The 19,715-nt window shown below is 30.0% G+C and overlaps 1 protein-coding gene across 5 annotated transcripts in view; it reads right to left on the bottom strand.

Annotated features, from left to right (window-relative positions):
* LOC145334678 (uncharacterized) overlaps positions 1 to 19,715 on the bottom strand; it is a 140,601-nt gene that overhangs the window by 69,173 nt on the left and 51,713 nt on the right. For 4 of the 5 annotated variants that reach the window (XM_080180240.1, XM_080180239.1, XM_080180244.1 and 1 more), the window contains 5 exons: positions 19,630 to 19,685; positions 12,151 to 12,189; positions 11,676 to 11,735; positions 7,149 to 7,240; positions 2,771 to 2,850 (listed from right to left, as the gene is read on the bottom strand). In XM_080180240.1, coding sequence (XP_080036366.1) covers positions 2,771 to 2,850; positions 7,149 to 7,240; positions 11,676 to 11,735; positions 12,151 to 12,189; positions 19,630 to 19,685 — 327 coding nt within the window. Of the gene's footprint in view, positions 1 to 2,770; positions 2,851 to 7,148; positions 7,241 to 11,465; positions 11,526 to 11,675; positions 11,736 to 12,150; positions 12,190 to 19,629; positions 19,686 to 19,715 lie in introns of all 5 variants that reach the window. The other variant, XM_080180242.1, reaches the window with a different exon arrangement.

Raw genomic sequence — 19,715 nt, 5'->3', positions numbered from 1 at the left:
TATGAGAATAGCATTATATAATAGATATGTGGATTTAATGATGGTATTCATATCGATGTAAATATCAGACAGATAAAGTAAATGATTGGTCCCTTAAGACTTCGCAAACTGCGTAAGTGGAATGGTTTATCATGTATAATAGTCCCCAAATTTTTAAAACAGTCCCAACATATTTATAAAATGAACTGTCCAGACTCTAATGTCATCTTCCTCCCTGGTATTCTAACATGTTCAAAATTTTCTCAGGAGGGTGTGAACACCCCCCTTAACCCATCTCCAACATCCGGATTAAAAATTAGAAATTCTATCCCAGGATTTTGTTCATTAAATATTTTTAAAATTGCCAATTTCAGAATTTACTTTTTTGTACCTGGTTTTTTTTTATAAAAAAAACCTCCTAATGTTAAGAAAAATCTTTGAATGTCTGAATTGCAAAGAAATGAGAAACAGAGTTGATACTATATATAGGCTGTGTAGATACTGTAGATACTAGACTGTGTAGATACTGCATAGTCTAGACTGTATATATACTAAAGATTCTAGATTGTGTAGATACTGTAAAGTCTAGACTGTGTAGATACTGTAGAGTCTAGACTGTGTAGATACTGTAGAGTGTAGACTGTTTAGGTACTGTAGATACTAGACTGTGTAGATACTGTAGAGTCTAGACTGTGTAGATACTGTACAGTATAGACTGTTTATATACTATAGATTCTAGATTGTGTAGATACTGTAAAGTCTAGACTGTGTAGATACTGTAGAGTCTAGACTGTGTAGATACTGTAGAGTTAATACTGTGTAGATACTGTAGAGTCTAGATTGTGTAGATACTGTAGAGTCTAGACTGTGTAGATAGTGTAGGGTCTAGACTGTGTAAAAACTGTAAAGTCTAGACTAAGTAGAGACTTTAAAATCTAGACAGTGTTGATACTGTAAAATCTAAACAGTGTAGATCTGTAAAGTCTAGACAGTGTAGATACTATAGTGACTAGACTGCTTATATTTATGGATGCATTAAATGCTAGACTAAGAAAAGACTGCATAGACTGAGTATAGGAGATAGACTAAGATAGTGCAGAATCTAGATTGCCTAAACTTTCAGAATCTAGACTGGGTAGAGACAAAATATATTACACAAACAGTTATCTAGTTTATATCAAGTCTTTTCAGCTTAGAAAACATATAGACAGACACAAATTGTAAAGCAGCCACTCTAACATTACAATTAGGTAGAGTTAGTGTATATCAACTTAATTTTCGCATTTAGTTACGAAAATTCTGTTTATGACAAAAAGTGTTGCGAGGGTTGGGTTACGAAAACTCAGTAGTTGCAGATATCAAGTAAATACTATAGTTTTTAAAAACAACAATAAACTGACGTAAAGAAATAATATAGCCTTTTTTTATAACAAAAACAAATAATTAACTGTATACATGGATATAGAATACACTTGGATATTATGACAGTGGAAATGTTGTCCTCAATTTAGGTTGCCAACGCGGACAATATTTATTGGTAGGTTCGTTCATCCAGTAGGAGGAGAGGGGATGGGGTAAAGGGGGTAGATAGGGAGATCGTTTTTATTACTATCTCGTTAAGCGTTACAATTAAAAACATATAATTCATAACCATGTATTTTTTCTTTCCAAAATAAGCGATTTTTAGATTTCAATTTATTGGGTTCTGTATCCTAACTTGAGAAAAAGATAATAGTAAAAACGTATGAGGCTTAATGAATGTATTTTAATCATGGAAAAGGGTAAAGTAAAACATGTGAAAAGTTTAAATTTAAATTTTTTAGGAAAAGAGGGATATTGGGCTGTGATTTATACTAGTACAATTTATAAAAGTATTATAAACACGTTCTGATATTCGTTGAATTAAGTGTCCCAACGTTTACACCAATAGTTTTAATCAAAAGAATGCATATTTTATGGGGTTTAAATCAATTTATTTTCCATTGCCTTAACTATCGACATCTCAGAAATTAACTTGCCCCATTATACCTATTTATGTATAAATTCTTAATATATTTTGTTAGCTTTGTTTTGTGCAAAATATTCTTTTACTTTTTACTTCACCTCAAGTTTGAGTCTGTTTAAAAAGTTAGGTAGTTGTTTTCATGTCATTTGAATAACAAGAGTGAGTTTATTCATAGAAAGGAAAGCTTTAGCTATATATTACACCACTAGATAGGGCGGGGGAGGTTAGAAAAATAGCAAAAACTATATTAAGACATAAAAAAGCTTTCTTGAAATGTAAGATTTCAATCGGACAAGCAATTTCAGAGATCTTCAGATTCATACAAAAAATAACTATTGTTAAATCAAAGATATTATTTATGAAAGATATTATAGAGTCGCTACGGTCCTTAAAACCTCACTAATAGGCAATATAAAAAGCTAAAAGGGGAATAATGTGTAAAGGGAATGAAATAAAATATTTAACAAGGATATTTATATTCATAAGTAGCTTAAAATTGAAAAGTTAAATTTGCAGTATGGCTACGAAACCGATTAATATCCGTTGGATTAGAACCATTTTTAAGCCATACTGAAAAATCATGTATTGCATAGAACTACAGAAAATTTTCCATGAATATCAAAATATAAATGATAAAATCTATACATATTTTGTTAGCTAAAAGTTTAATCTATTTAAAAACTAAGATTGGGTTTAGTGCTTAATAGAGTCTTTAAGAGAAATAATCATAAATAAAAACGTTTAAGAATAATCAGACTTTTCTATCAAACAAAATTATAAAATTACCTGTAACAATTTGTCTTCTCTTTTCTTTTTAGTTTGTTGTCTAATAACCAGCGCAACTATCAGGCTACACGTCAAAATTACTGAAAAAAAAGATTAAAAATTATCAGAGCTACTCTATAACTTACTATGTCCACAGGTCTGTCCGCCCGTAATGAAATATTACAGTAATGACACAAGTTTAAACTTAGCGAGACTATTCAATAATTTACATTGTCCACCTGTACGTTTGTCACGTTTATTTTTCCCAATGCCTATTAGCAGGGATCTTCAGGGTAAGGACAATAAATTATAATTCTTAAAACATTCCCAATAATCTTTAACGAAATTATCCCTTCTGTAAATTACAATTATTCTGCAAGTTTGAACCAACTAATCAAAATTTAATAGAAGTTCCCAAAGTTTTTAAAGCAACAAAAACTTTGGATATAGAGAGTTAAATACCAAATATTGAATTTTCAAGTTATTTTCAAAATAAGGAAGATAGTTTCATTGCTTGGTAGGCCATTTTTAGGGAAATCGCTTATTTTTCATCTTTTTGTTTTATTTATCCCTAATTTCTATTGGTAATATTGGTTTAAAAGGAATATTAAAGTATAATTTCAAAAGTTCTAAAAGAAGGTGTATCAACTTTTTTTTTATAGCTAGCCGGTTCTTTTAGTAAGTAGTAGATGTAAAATTTTTCATAGAATTCAGATATGCAATCGGTTTTTTTGTAGACCTCTTATTTTTAAAGTAATTTAAGTTTAAAAAAAAAAAATTAAGTCGATTTTAAGGTACTAAAATGCAACAAAAAAAAAGAAAGAAAATAGCCATTATGAACAAAAATAGTAAGATCTTTAATTTGACACCTTACTTTTTCAATTCTGTCAGGTAATTATTGAAAAAATCAATTTTTTTAAACCCACGAGAATAAAAACTTTGAACTTAATTTTATCATTTCACAAATAAAAAAATATGGGTTCATATATACCTTTAGAATCAGAAAAATATTACGAATCCATTGTAAGCAAAATTGAAAAAAAAGTTTACAATATAGTATAGAAACTACAATAAAAGGAATTATATGAAAATATCATATTATATTGTACAGGCAACGTCTTAATTCTTGAATTGAGTATAAAAATGGGAAGGGGGTAAAGAGGGGGTAAAAAAGGGAAGACGATAGTGTTGCCTGAACAAAAAATATAATTGGCCATTTGTGTATTTTTTTATTTTTTTACTTTTTTTCAATTTTGCTTACAATGGATTCGTAATATTTTTCTGATTCTAAAGGTATATATGAACCCATGTTTTTTATGTCTGTTTGAGAATATATTTAGGTCTAAAGTTTTTATTAAACCGAGGTTAAAAAAATAGATTTTTTCAATAATTACTCAACAGAATTTTAAAAGTAAGGTGTCAAATTAAAGATCTTACTATTTTTGTTCTTTTTGGCCATTTTCTTCTTTTATTTTGTTGCGTTTTAGTACCTTAAAACCGACTTAATTATTTTTTTAAAAAACTTAAATTACTTAAAAAATAAGAGGTCTACAAAAAAACCGATTGCATATCTGAATTCTATGAAAAATTTTACATCTACTACTTACTAAAAGAACCGGCTAGCTATACAAAAAAAAGTTGATACAACTTCTTTCTAAAAGTTTACCCTTATTACTACTCACCCTTTAAGTAGACAAGGGTTGGGGTATAGGCAGGTATCTAAAAGGATAAGTCAATAGATGATAAATTTATCTACGTCTCCAATGATGATAAACATGTATATTAAAAAATTTTTGTTAAAAAGTTTGAAAACTTGAAGAAACAAATCAACCAATATTTTTAAATAAAACTTAAAGTTTTTAAGCCAACAAATTAGAAAACATTTTATAAAAACTCTATGTACCAGTAAAATATACAGACAGTCCAAAGTTACCTCCCTCCTTGTTATATAATAACAAAGAAATCTTCAAATTTTAATCGATTTTAATTCGATTTCCTACAAGTTAATCCTTATAATAAAGTAACAGGATGTTTGTGTGTTTGTGTGTTTGTTTGTACCGAAGGATCTCGCTAACCGCTGAACCGATCGGGTTCTCCTTAACAGGGTAGCTTCTCATAGCTTCTCAACCCCCCCAAAAAATGAAAAATCCCCCCCCGAATTTATTTTTTTTTATTTTTTAACTAAAATTAAAAATAAGGGGAGAGGGCACCCCCCCCAAAAAAAAAATCTAAAATAAAAAATTTAATTATTAAATTCGACTCTCTCCTCCTCATGTGCCACTAGAGGCCTCTAGGGGGCGTAGCCGCTAGTACAATATATGTTAGTAATATAAAAACTGACAATGTTTTTTTTTGTAAAGATTTCTCCAACTAATCTTGCTTAATTCTACATAAGATGGTTTTAGGCTATTTAAAAATATGTTTAAGTCTTTGGATGGTGTTATTATACTTTGTTGTTTTGAAGTGTATCCCATTATACAACTGATTTAAAAGTTTATCGCGTTTAAAGTTTGGCGATCTCTAAAGATTAAAGGCAAGTTCTATAGTCCTTAGATGCACAAGTAAAACATTACTTTAGTTTATTAAAAGAGGAAATGCCCCTAGAGACCTTTAGTGGCGCTTGAGGTTGAAACTTAAGTGTGAGAAGCCAACCCCCCCCCCTTAATTAAAATTAAGGCGATTTCTCTTTAGGGTGTATTTGTACCCATATCTAAAATAGTTTAAATCTTCCATGGGCCTATGAGAAGATACATTGTAAAGGAGAACAATGTTGGTTCAGCGGTTAGCGATATCCTTCGGTACACACAAACAAATAAACAGACAGATAGACTACAAATATCCTGTTACTTTTATATAAGGATTAGTCACTCTATAAGTATGCTATGTTATTTATTTAGTTCGTTATTCAGTCAAAGTTATGTAGATATTACTGTTTGTAAATAAGATATAATAATAAAGTATCTAAAAGTAAAGTCATATTAATTGATTTATTGACAAATACAATAGCTTTTCAATCTAATCTTAAAAGTTCAGCACAAAAACTAGATTTTTTTTATTCTTTCTAAATAACAATTTACTGTTCTTTCTTTATCTAACATTTTGTTGTCTTGCTATTGCTGCGCTACAAATAGATATAATTGTTTTGTCAATGTGATGTTTTGTCTTTAAAGACCACAGGAACTGCTTTAAAGACCTTTAGGCAAAATGTGGAATACTCAATAAGTACCTTGGATATATAGAAGGGGAGAAACCAGGGATCTAAAGGGATAAGACAATTGCCCATAAATTGATGTACATTCCCAATGATGATACACCAAATTACAATTTCTGTAGATTGAAATTAGTGGTTAAAACGTTTAAACACTCAACCTTATGAATCAAACAATTAAAAGTCATTAAAGTCCCCAAAGTTGTTAAGGCAACAAATCAGAAAACATTATTATAAAACTAGTGGAATAAACAGTACAATGTCCCCTCTCTCTCTCTTCACTCCTTTCCTGAAAGATGCTAGGATTACAAAATAAATCTAAAATGAACTCAAACCAGGTGTGTTATGGATATAGGGGTTAAATCCAGGGAGAAAGGGTACATTGGACTGTAAATTATAGTGGTACCCAAAGTATCATTTGTTGAAAACTTTGAGTACTTTAATAACAAATTGATTGGTTGGTCCAAATAGCGGTGTTCAAACTTTTTCAACACTAATTTTAATTGATTTTTTTCTTTGTCATAATTTGGGGTATACATAAATTTATCGCCAATTGTCTTATCCCTTAAGATCCCTGAGTTAAATCTCTCCTAGAGTTAACAATACCTTTTACAAACATCTAAAAACATTTAACAAAACTTTCTTTAGTCAAGTTTCTTCTGTAAATATTCTTTTAGCAACTTTTTCAATTTCCCCCTCTCTACTTTGATTTCCTTATTTGTAAAAAAAATGAAACCCTTTGTTAACTAAATTGTTAACAAAATAGCATCAATTAAAGGGAACAATAAACTATAATATAATAATAATTTGTTTACAAATAATTATATCAAAGCTCTATAATTTTCCATAGGCAGTTAAGTAACTGTTAAATCACAAGGATAATCTTCACTACAAATTACAGAATCCTATCTCTTAAAAAGATAATAGCCTCTAAGTAATTATGGTTGGAAGGAAGGTCAGTCAGTGCAATGAACAATCAGTAGATAATATGCCATGAATGCAATCGGACCATGAATTCGCTTGTTATCAAAGTGTCTTTGGTACTAAACAAGGTGCTTTCCCTGAAAGTGCCTGTCGAGCACTGCCTCCTCCCCTTCCGTTATTTTTAAATTTTTCAAGATAAGTAAGGGGAGGGAGAGTTCTCTGCTCGACATAGTACTTTGAGAGAAACCGCCCCCCAAAAAAACTTACCAATAATGAGTAGAAGAATGAGACCAGAGAGAATGCCAACTCCTTGTATAAGGGGTCCACCAGGTGACACGATTCGTCGGGTTATATTCAGCCTATAAATAAACATAATTGGAATTTATAGTATTTAATAAGAGAAAAGATAGATTACCGTATTCATTTTGAATACAGGAATAGTTTTTTTCTCGCATCGTATTAAAGACAGAGAAAATGTCAATCCATTACATGAGGGGTCCACCAGGTGACACAATTTGTCAGGTTATATTCAGCCTACAACAAAACATAATAGTTAGGAGAGAATATAAACCCCTTGAATACGATGCGTCGAGTTATATTCAACCTATAAATAGAATAATAGTTGTTTCTCGTATTCATTCGAATCCGGTGGATAAGAACCGGTTCTCATCCATACGAAAAAACTATGTCTAGCATCATATTATATCCAGCTTTCTACGAATATAAAAATGCACAATCATAAGATTAAAATCAGTTTTTTAGCCCATTCCTTAGGCACCTCGGGGCAAAAAAAAACTGGTTTTAATCTTATAATTGTACATTCTATATCCGCGGAAAGCCGTTTATAATACGATGCGAGAAATAACTATTATCACATCGTATTATAGAAAGAATGCCAACCCCTTCTATGAGGGGTCCACCGGGTGATATGATGCATCAAGTTATATTCAACCTAAAAAAGCATAATAGTTATTTATCGCATAGCCTGGGCTAAACTTGAAAAAATAACCTTTGCAGACTAGCGTATTCTGAAATCTTTATCTTGAGACAAAAATATTATTACCTTATTATATAGGATATTTGTACATAATTGATAGTACATTAAATTATGTTTATTATTAAAAGAACATATGTCTCCTAGATTATCTAAGAAACACATATTATTTCCATATATCATACATCATAGGATTAATAGAAAAGAAATAATAAGTATATAATACAATTTATGTGATCTTTTCCTATAGATTATAAAAAGGAAGCTTCTAAGTAAAGCAAAAGTAGAAAATAAACTAAATTAGCTTTACTCAAGCTTTCAGGTGCTTTTTATTGATCTAAATAGCCTTAAAATATGTACAAAAAAACTTTTCATATACCACAAAGTTCCCTTAACCATATCAATTCAAATTTAATTTTGTTTTGTAAAAATTGTCAAAAAAATGCAGTTAAAATGGCTGCAACACACTAGTTCTACAGACCATTTTGAAAACTAGATAAAAATCCCTTTCCTACATTAGCCTTTGTTTCTTTAAGACGAAAAAAAGTATTGTACGCCTTTTTCATGATACAAAGAAAGATCATAAAGGGAGGTATAGATGAATATTAGATTAAGCTTCCACCTTTTCTTCATTCCAATCAGAATAATTTGTTTTTTGGTGAAGATTTCATTCACGTCTATTGGCCTATCCTTGAATTCATAATGTTAAGATAAGATTAATGTCTTGGTCAGTATATTTTTGCCAACTTCTTTATTCATAAGAATAATGTTGCTACAACTCAGCAAGGTCATTATCAAAATAGCGATATTGGCAACAAGGGGATATATTAATAATTTGTTTTTGCTTATTATAATTTTTTAAGCTCCTAAGTAACTAGGGATCTGAAGGGATAAGACATTAAGCAATAGTACATCCCCAATAATAGGGATAACAAAATTACTCATCATTAGATAAAAATTATTTGTTTAGACATTGTAATTTTGAACCAATCAATCATGATTTATTGGAAGTAACTTAAGTTGTGAATGAGAGAGCATTTTTATAAAACTGTGGGTACCAGTGTAATTTAATGTCCTCTATTTCCCTTATATAACAAAGTCATATAGTTGTAAAAATTGCCATAATTACACAGGACCTTTTTTGCTGTTTTATAGGCCAACCATAGCATTAATATAAATAGACACAGAGAGAGAGACTTGCGTGTCATTATTCCCACACATGGTCATACCTACAAAGTTTTGCATTGTCGCAAATTGTCAAAACACCAGACAAGTTTGGGAGGGATGGGACATACGACTATAAACTGTTATTGTACCCAAATATTTAAAATATACTCTTTCTTTCATTACCTGCTGAAAATGTTAGAAACTTTTATTAAATTTTGATTGGATGGTTCAAACTAGTAGGGTCCCATCTTTTCAACCAATAAATTAAATTCTATAGGGTAACTTTGATGGGTAACTTTGTCTAGCATTAATGGGGATCTGTTTGCATATTCCTAAAATCCCTGATTTTAGGCAATCAAAAAATTTGTTTAATTAGCGGAATTAATCGCACCCCATACAGAATAAATAAAGAATATACTAAGATCATATCTTCGTAAAAAAGAGAAGTATATCTATTTAAGTAGCTGAATGTATGTCAGACTGTCTGTATGTATGTATGTATGTATTGGTGTCCAGTAGGATCTTTGAAACTATTAGACCCATAAGTCCACAAATTATAGATTCTAGGCAGGTTTTAAGCTATTCGTATAGTACCAAAAAGATGAGTTAAAAGGATGTTTTTCAAACTACCACCTTTTTCCTCCGAGTCCATAATATTTATAAGCTTCAAAATGTATAATTTCAAACATGAGTATTTAAGAAATTATTTATACGTCTTGAATACAGGGAAGAAGGGAAGGGGGGGGGGTCAGTTCTCGGTAGGCAGATTGGGGGAAAGCACCTTTTACCCTTGCCTTGTAGAAGTTTAGGAAAATAAAATTATAAAAATATGTTTGGTATAGATAATAAATATTTTTTGGTTTTTGCTCAGGGATAAAGGGATAAGACAATGTAAGCTAAAACAGTATTTTATCAGAATATGTTCACAGGAAATTCTAAAGGGCGTGTCACCTAGAGTGCCTTCAGGATCAATGAAAACCTGATTTTTAAATCATTTGAAATTATTAGGGGGTGGAGGGGGGGGCATTAGTTTCTATGTTGCTTATTTAATTCTTTAGTTATGCATTCTTATTTTTGCTTTATTTCAATACTGAGAGGTGGGGTTGGGGTTTCAGTGCTCCACAAGACATTCAAAGAAAAACTCACCAACAATAGGATTTGCTTTTATGGTGTCAGGATTCTGACAAACATATTATGAAATATAGAATTTCTTACCCTTTTAATTCCTGGTTTTTCTTTGTTAAGACATCATATATTGCAATTTTCTTTATTATCGGAGAAAAAAAACTTTTTTGTGCGTTTTAAAAATATAGTAAAACAAGTACAATTGTGTCCATATGTAGCAAAATATTACATATCAGGTATCTAAAGGGATAAGGCAACGGCACATAAATTGATGTTCAACCCCAATGTTGATACACAAAATTACCCCTTCTTTAGATTACAATATGTGATTGAAACGTTTGCAAACTTAACTTGATAAAGCAACAAATCAAAATTTATTAAAAGTTACCAAAGTTGTTAAGTCAACGAATAATATCACGTTATTACAAAGCTTTGGGGACTAGTATAATAAACAGCTCATTGTCCCATTTCTCTCTGATTGCATATTTAGGATAGAAAGATAGACTGTTTGACGGAAGAAAAACATATTTTCCCTTATTTTTTCTGCCATTGAAAATTTAATTTACTTAAAAATAATTTGCTGTTTTTTGTAAACAATTATTTTTCTTATTTATTTTCTTTGTATTCGTGTATAATATAATATTATTTGTTATTGGTTATTAAAAGCGAACATTTTCAAGGTTTTGGGTATGTCCGTTCGACTGACATCCCAATGTTTATGCATTAGAGTAAAATAATAGAGGGGACATAAGCTATATGTAACTCTCCCCAAGGGGTCATTTCATATAAACACAGCCAAGTCGTTACATAAGAGCAGAGAGAAATTTGCTAGCAGAAAAAAAAGGCTCCCACCAATTGGGTCAGGTGGTTGTCTGGGTTTTACATCTATTCTTATACATTTTTAGTAGAATGACCATGACTTTTATCTATATATTTAAAATTGGATATAAAAATTGTTTGAAATACAATTAGCATTTTTTTATTATTAATATTGATGCAGAAATTTTCACTATTTAATCTTTTTAACACGTTATTTTTGGGTATTTTTAAAAATATTGCTGTGCTAGACATAATTATTCTTGTTCTTTCTTGTAGTAACAATATTTTTATATGATTTATTTATATAAACATAATAACTATATCATTTTCTATTATATCCTATCATATAAAGAAGTAAGATTTTTGTTGTCTGATGCATAAGAGTTCTTCTTTTAAGGGATGCTTCACATAGGTCGGCATAAAACAACTATCTATCTATCTATCTATCTTTCTTTCTATCTATCAATCTATCTACCTACCTTTGTGATATAGTTCTGGTATGATGAGTAATTCCATCCATAGCCTGTAGCATACTACAACTATGTATATCTATCTATCTATCTATCTATCTATCTATCTATCTATCTATCTATCTATCTATCTATCTATCTATCTATCTATCTATCTATCTATCTATCTATCTATCTATCTATCTATCTATCTATCTATCTATCTATATATCTACCTACCTTTGTGATATAGTTCTGGTATGATGAGTAATTCCATCCATAGCCTGTAGCATACTACAACTAAAATAATAATTAAGATTAGTTTTCATTGAAACTTACGCCTTTTTGATTATAAACAAGGAATCAGACGGAAGGACAAACGAACTTTAACGCTTATAGATATTTACAATTTAATAAGCAGAATATTAAGTCTAAAGAAAATTGAACATAAATTCGTTGGAAAGATTAAGAAATAGGATAATTAATTTATAATAAGGTCGCTGTAAAAATCAACATGGTTTAAATGGACGTACGGACATTCTGGTAGCCATTATAGAGGTGTTACGTTTTTAATACTTTACGAATCATCATTCAAAGTCTAAAAACGATAGAACAATTCTTACATGTGTAAATTAACGAAAATAGCTATCCGTTTCGGACGGACGAACGCACCCTAATTATAGAAAAGCTTCGCTTTTAAAAACTGTCAACAAACCTGATAGTTTTGTTCGTATCATCGGTGCTCGGGATATACCTAAATAAAAAAAAACACATTAATAATGGATAAAGAATATATATGGATATATTGGTAGGGGAAAATATGTAGTATGTAGGCTACTGATATAATTATTGGTCAGTTCGTTTATCAAGCAGGAGAGGAGGTGATTGGGTAAAGGTGTCGTTATTCTAGTCAGCTGCGATTATTACTTTAATAAAGTAGATGAAAATCTGGTGCAACATCCAAGTAATAATGTATCGATTATTAACAAAGTTATTTTTCTTTCTGGGAGATATGTTACCATCTTTTAGACTAAAGGAATTTTAATAGAAAATTGTATAAGTTAAGTGCAGGTTTTAGGATTTTTTAGGGGGATGTTTACCCATTACCTCTTTAAAAAACAAAACATTGCCAATTGTCTCTATTCTACACCCTCTCTTTTATGAGACATACGAAAATTAAATATTGTAAATCATTTAATAAAATGATGATATTTTCTAGTATGGCCTCGAAACTGATTGATATCCGCTGGATTAGAACCGGTTTTCTGCCATACGGAAAAATCATGTATAACATTGTATTACAGACAATTTTCCATGAATATGAGAATAAAATCATATACTTAAAACCTGTCTAAATCATAAAATTTATATTTTTTTATTTGCGGAAAGATGTCTATAATACGATGCGACAAATAGCTATTATTGACTTGAAATCTATTTTTCTTCTAGAAAAAGTGTCAAATTCTTAAATATACATATTTGACCGCTGAAAATATATCCCACTAAAAAAGCATCAAATTCAATTTAACAAAAAAAATGTATTGTTTTTTTTCTTGTTGTTGCGAATCTACTCTATAACTAACCATGTCTTTCTGTCTGTCTGTCTGTATTTTATGGGTTTAATAAATTTGCTTTTCATGTTGTTATCTTATTAAATTTAAAGAATAGAGGGGGCACGAGCTATATAAACTCTACCTCTACCCTGTGCCAACTTCCAATTCGGTCAGCCAATAGCATTGGAAATATGAGCACAGCCAAGTCTCTACAAAAAAGCAGAAAGCAATTTGCTAGCAGACAAAAAAGACCCCACCACTTGGGCCAGTTAGTTGTATGGGTTATACGTCTATACTTATACATTTATTGTCATCCTTGTTATTTTTCTTCTAAAAATACTTGTAAAAAAATAACACACTATCTTTAAAACTATTCAATCTGGAAAATATTTTTCTTACAAATTATTTTTTTAGTGTTTTTATAAAATAACGTACTTTTAAAAACAAAAATGCTCTTTCAAGGGTTAAAAAAATGCTATTTAAATTGTTTTGCAGTATGGCTTTGAAACTGATTTATATCCGCTGGATTACAACCGGTTCAGAGCTATACTAAAAAGTTATGTATATCATCGTATTACAGACAATTTTCCACAAATATTTAAGTCTTATATATTATTTAAGTCTTAGGATGGTGTAGTGCTATTTTTTATGCTATATCCTCTTTCGCATTGGAATATATATAAGTTTTAATCTAATTTACTTTCGCTACTTTATGATTTTCGTGAAAGTAGGAACAACTTTTAAAAAAAAAAGGTGATTAAAATTTTTAGCGTAAACAGATGCTTTCTTTCTCACCCATAACATTGGGATAGCTTAAAAGTTAATTTGCCTTACAAAAATATTCATTTTTCGTAGTGAAGCTACCCTATGATTAATGTAGGACTGTACGTTCGATCAACTGTCTGTATCGAGGATACTCTATAATCAATGTATGACAGTATGTTCGTCCGACTGTAAGACACCCATAACATTGGGAAAGCTTTAAAAAATCATTGCTTGAAAAATAGTAGCTACTCTAGACTAGATGAACAATCTGACCAATAAATGACAGGGGAAATAACAACCTAAATTGACGACAATTTTTCCCGTGTCATAATATCCAAGTATATTCAACATTTATCATTTGCCTTTTTTATAATTACAAAAAATAATAAAATAGTTAGGTGTAAAAAGTCGAAAAAATACTTAAAACGCAAGTTCTTAAAATTTTCATGTTTCATTGTTCCCTTGAAAACACAAGTAAAAAAAAACTAATAATTCACACTTTATGAAAACAATTTAATACTTTTGTTATCATCAGGAATTTGAACAGTTATTATAAAATACAAATAGATTTGAGTATAATGGTAGATAGAGGAGTTTAGTAGTAACCTCCCCATTTTTAAATTTTTGTTTAAAAAACAACGTTTTTTTTAGTGGGGTCATTTTTTCTAGGAGTGATTTCGCTAATGAAAATAGTTATAATCCTTCCCTGGACCGATAAAAAGCTACAATGAAAATGAGAACCATATCGGTTCAGCGGTTAGCGATATACTTCGGTACAACAGACATATATACAGCATGCTACTTTAAAACCATGAGATTTCTTTACCCTATCCTTAGTTATTAAAATTGCTAATTGTTACTTGAAACCTTTAATTTTTTTCCATAAAACACACACACACTAATACTCTTAGTAGCTGCAAGGGACGTTGCAAATTTAACAAACGTAAAACAGTAAAATTGTAATTTTGACAATAGATATGAAATGTGGTGCTTATAGGTACTATAGCATCAAATAAAATTGTCTTGTAATATACGAGATAAACAAATATACTTTAGACTGCATAGATACTGTATTATTTATTGTTAAAGATCTTTAATTGAAAATGAAAATACCCAATTTTAGAGTAGCTATTGATAATAAGATGGGAACCATAAAAAATGGAAATAAACAACATTAAAGTAAAATAATAAAGGGGGCATGCACTATATTTAACTATCCCCTGAGGGCAGGGCCCTGTCCCGATTTTGTAATGGGTCTTTGAAATCAGCTAACAGCGTCGGAAATATAAACAGTCCCTTCAAATTCCAACAAAAGAATAAAAAGCAATTTACTAATAGATGAAAAGGGTCTTCACCACTTAAGCCAGGTAGTTGTTTGAATAATACATCTATTCTATACTTATACATTTATTTAAACAATATTTAAGAATTAACAATTGACAAATAGCAACATTACAATATAGGATATCAGTATTTTTCCAACCACTCTCTTCCTTCCTATCCTTCTAAAGGGTTTAAAGAATTCAAAAGTAGGGTTAGAAAAAACACATAAAATAATTATATATTAGACAATAGTGCATTTTTTATGCTTTTTTGTAGAAAAAAAAACGCATAAAAATCGATAGCTTTTCAACATCTGTCTAAAAAAAGAAAGTTTTAATTTTTTACTTAGCTTACTGACAAACGTTAAATTTTATGGAGTAGCTCCGTTTTGACAATTCTATATTTTTGTTATTTTTGACGATTTTTCACGCACAGATTTTTTTGTATCAAAACAGTGGCAGAAAAGATTGCAAAAATTAAAGACAAAGCCTCATAAAAGTTAGTACTACCAACAGATGGGACCAAGAAACCATCTTCAAATTTAACATAAATATACCTCTTAATGATTAAAGTTATTGGTGGACAAAGTTTGAACATTAATAGCTTGTACAACTAATAAAAACTTAATTTAAATCCAAATATTGTTAATTCAATATGTATTATATATGACTTTTTAGGTAATGTTATAATTTACATTCAAATGTCCTGTCCCTTCTTAGTTTATTGTAAAACATTATCATATTTTCTATTGAAACTAGCGGCTGCGCCCTTAACATTTAGGGTTTCTTAATCAAAGTAAAAAGGTTGGGCAGAAAAATAGCTGAAATCCATTCCAAGTCTTATATATAAAAAAATTAGAACATCAGGCAACTAAAAAGGAGAAATTAATAGGTTCAGTAGTTATTGAAATCTTAAGCTTTATACAAAAAATAGCTAACTGCTCCTAACTGACAAAGGTCATGCTACTCATACAACAATTTAGTTTCTTGCTCTCAACTGACAAAGGTCATGCTACTCATACAACAATTTGCACAAAACCTAATTAGTGTTATTATTCAATTTTTCAGACTACTTCCTTCATGGCATATCTTGGTAATTTACCTCAAGCTGTTAGTGAACCACTCGAACACACGTCAAAGAAAACTTTTTATATCTATTTCATTTCCTTATTTTATGGTAGGTTTAATAAGGGTTAAAATTGGGGTAACATATTTTTTAGTAGCAACTCTACTCCATAATTAGAAATGTCTGTCCATCCGTTCATCTTTCTGTCTTTCTACAAGAAATAGCATGTGGAAAATATGAATTTCTCGGCTGCTTTTTATATAGATGTATAGACTTTTATTTCAATAATGACACGCCAGAATTCATTCATCTGAAAGAAAATTTTAATCTTTTTAATGTTTGGTACCCTATATTTGCTAAAAATGAAATATTTTTTCAACTATCACTGCTAATTCTAATTGCCAAAGATCGCTCATTAAAAATCAGTAAAGATGAATGTTTATCAAGATGGACCATTTTAAACTGTTTCTCTCAATCATTGTTTGTTGTAAAATCTGCTCTAACAATTTAAAATAACATGGGTCTAAATTCCGATTTTCTAAATGATTTTCTTGAGTTTCTATTAAAACAAAAAAATAATATCTCATACTTCAAATGTACATGATTTATATTCATTAATTCGTAAATTATCTATTATAAACATTTAAAAATACATAAATTTATAGTTTGTTTCATGTTTAACTCGAAATAAATTATATAAAAACAAAACAACAAAAGATGTATATTTTTGTGAAGTGTTAAGTACAATATATACATTAGTTGACAAGGGGAGGGTTTGATTGATCCACTGAATAGTTAAAGGGATTACACCCATATCCTATAAGACAATAAATACAAACAAGGATACATATATACGTCTTATGGAGGTTTTTTTTTCCAACCAAGAACATTGTGAAAAATAAATAGGTATTATATTTGTAATATTTGTAGCTGTATTAATAAATAAAGTTTAGATGTATAACCCAGACAACTACCTGGCCCGCCCAAGTGAAAAAAACCTTTTCGTCTGCTAGCAAATTGCTTCCTGCTCTTTTGTAGGGACTGTGCTGTGTTTTTATTAACGATGCTTTATGCTGATTTCAAGACCCATTACAAAAAAATTGGACAGGGTTCCTGCTTGAGGGTTGTATTGGCCGGATATTCGCTATTTTCATGATTTAAAAGCATAGAGTAAAAGTATCTTTATTCTTTCTAATTGTATTTGAGCATATTATTTTTTGATGTGATATAAAAATGTAGGTATAATGATAGATTCATGATGCCCCTATGGCGTAGCATAATTAACAGTAATTATACACAAATAAGTGTTTATACATTGTAAAGAAAAGATTTTTGTGTCTGATGCTAAAGATCTGGAAAAATGCTAGTTCAAATTGGTTGTGCTTTTTTAGGGGAAGATTTATGAATGTAGTAGGATGGTTTTAGGATATTTTCCTCACCTTTTTCAAGCTTCCAGAGGCTTGGGGCGAATCAGATTCTTTTTTCATTATTGGAAAGTATTTAAGAAATAGAAAATCTTTATTTTTCATACCGTAGTTACTTTTAAATTTAATATTTTCGTCTGTCTAAGAGACATTTTAAGATTGTCCAGAAAATTTACAAATTTGAAAATGAAATGTGGTTTTTCTAAAATTCCTGCACTAAATTAGAGCTTTTTTAAAGCTTCAATTTATGTTTAAATAAACGAACACTTCTGCACTATAAAGATCCAGGTAGGGAGGGGATATTGGGCTGTTTATTAAACTATTCCCTAAAGTTTTATAATAAAGTTTTCTTTTTCTTTGGCTTGACACCTTTAGGAGCTTTTGTTGAATTTTTATAGGTTGGTTAATTAATTCGAGTTTTCAAACTCTGAAACCACTAATTGTAATCTACAGAAGTGGTAATTTTGTGTATCATTATTGGGGATGTACATATATTGTCTTATCCCTTTAGATCCCTGCTAAAGATCCCCAAGAGGGTTTGTGCTAAAATTTGTGTGTTTATTAGTACATGCGAAAAAAACGCTCGTGGGAATAAAACAACAAAAAAAATAATCTTAATTTCCAGTAAAAAGTGATAAAGTTGTTAAATATGTAAATGTGCGTCCAGTAAGATTTCAAAACTGCAGGATTAAGAGGTCTGGTATTTGAGTATAATGTTGGTATTGGTTCTGCAAAGGTTTTAGGCTATTTAGACGGGATCAACCGCATTAGTAAAAGAATACCTTGTTCTTAATTTACAAACTTTCCTCCCCTCATCAGGTTTAATTATTAAAGAAGCAGATTTCTACTAGTCACTTTGGGGGAAACCGCCAAATTATATTTTGCTGTTGAAACCCCACACCCCTCAAATTATGTATAATCGCTGTTAATAATTATCGTTTTTTTTTGGCCTGCCCGTTGGAGATGTGTTGATTTCATATATTAACCCCCTAAAACGCTCTTAATTACAATTATACTTTTTAATATGAACTAGCGGCTAAGACCTCTTGGGGCGCATTAGGGAAGGGGGGGGGGGGGGCACTCGACCCTCCAATTTAAATTTTAGTTTTAAAGGATTTTGTTTTGGGTATTTTCTCCAGGGGCGATATCTTTTGGGAGAGTTGAGCTACCCTCCCTCAGAATAGTTAAAAACCTTTTACTTTAATATAAGAATTATTAGAAAAGACTAGTAATATTATCATATAAGTTTTATTAATTTATATTAATAAATATTTAAATGTTATATTTTTGTTACTTAATTTGCTCTATCTGCAAAGATGTTATGTAAAGATATTTTATATAAATAAATTACACAAAACAAACATAGTTTAATAAAGCTTATCCAATAATAACAAATGTAATATTTACAATATGAATATCTTCTTGAACCAAAATTGAACTTGTAGGCTAAGTCTATCTAAATGAGTGCATTGAACGGTCGGACATTATCTTATTATAATGATGCTGCGCTACTTAAAAACCACCACTGCATATATTTTAGTTATAAAGAGAGTAATGAAAGCTGAGCAATAATTAGTCACGACTTAAAACTAACTAAAATAGGGTTAGACTAATTTTTTAGAAATCCGAAATTTTTCCAAAATTTATGGTCAGTCCGTACGTCCGTGACGGATAGCTCTTATTGTTACTTTAAACATGTTAAAATTGCTTTATTATTTAGATAAATAATAATGAAAGCATAGCAACTCTGTAATATAAATTATACTTACGTAGGACTATGTTTTTTTTGAATTCCATGATAACCCTAAACCTAATTATTTTTTCCTTATTTCAGAACTGAACTTGAACTTTAAAATTACATTTCCACTGGTTAAATTTTAATGTTCATTTTCGAGTAAAAATGGATTTTGAGTAAATTTGCTTTGGTTATATAAATATAGGATTTATTTTAGCAAAGTTTTTGTATTATTTATTTTTAGTAGATAAGTTTTATTAAAAGTTTAAGTTTGATTACAAATATCCAACTATTTGAAGAGTAGTAGCGTGGATATAATAAAATTTTACCTGACAGATTGTTTAACAGAGACTGTGTGCGAATTCGGATCCTCAGATTCAAATGCCTAAAATAACAGGGATACATGGAGAGGACT

The sequence above is a fragment of the Acartia tonsa genome, chromosome 12 (genome assembly GCF_053477335.1).
Source record: "Acartia tonsa isolate MP-2025a chromosome 12, ASM5347733v1, whole genome shotgun sequence".
NCBI classification, from domain to species: domain Eukaryota; kingdom Metazoa; phylum Arthropoda; class Copepoda; order Calanoida; family Acartiidae; genus Acartia; species Acartia tonsa.
The sequence above is the reverse complement of the archived record's forward strand: the minus strand, read 5'-3'. Positions and strand labels throughout refer to the sequence as shown.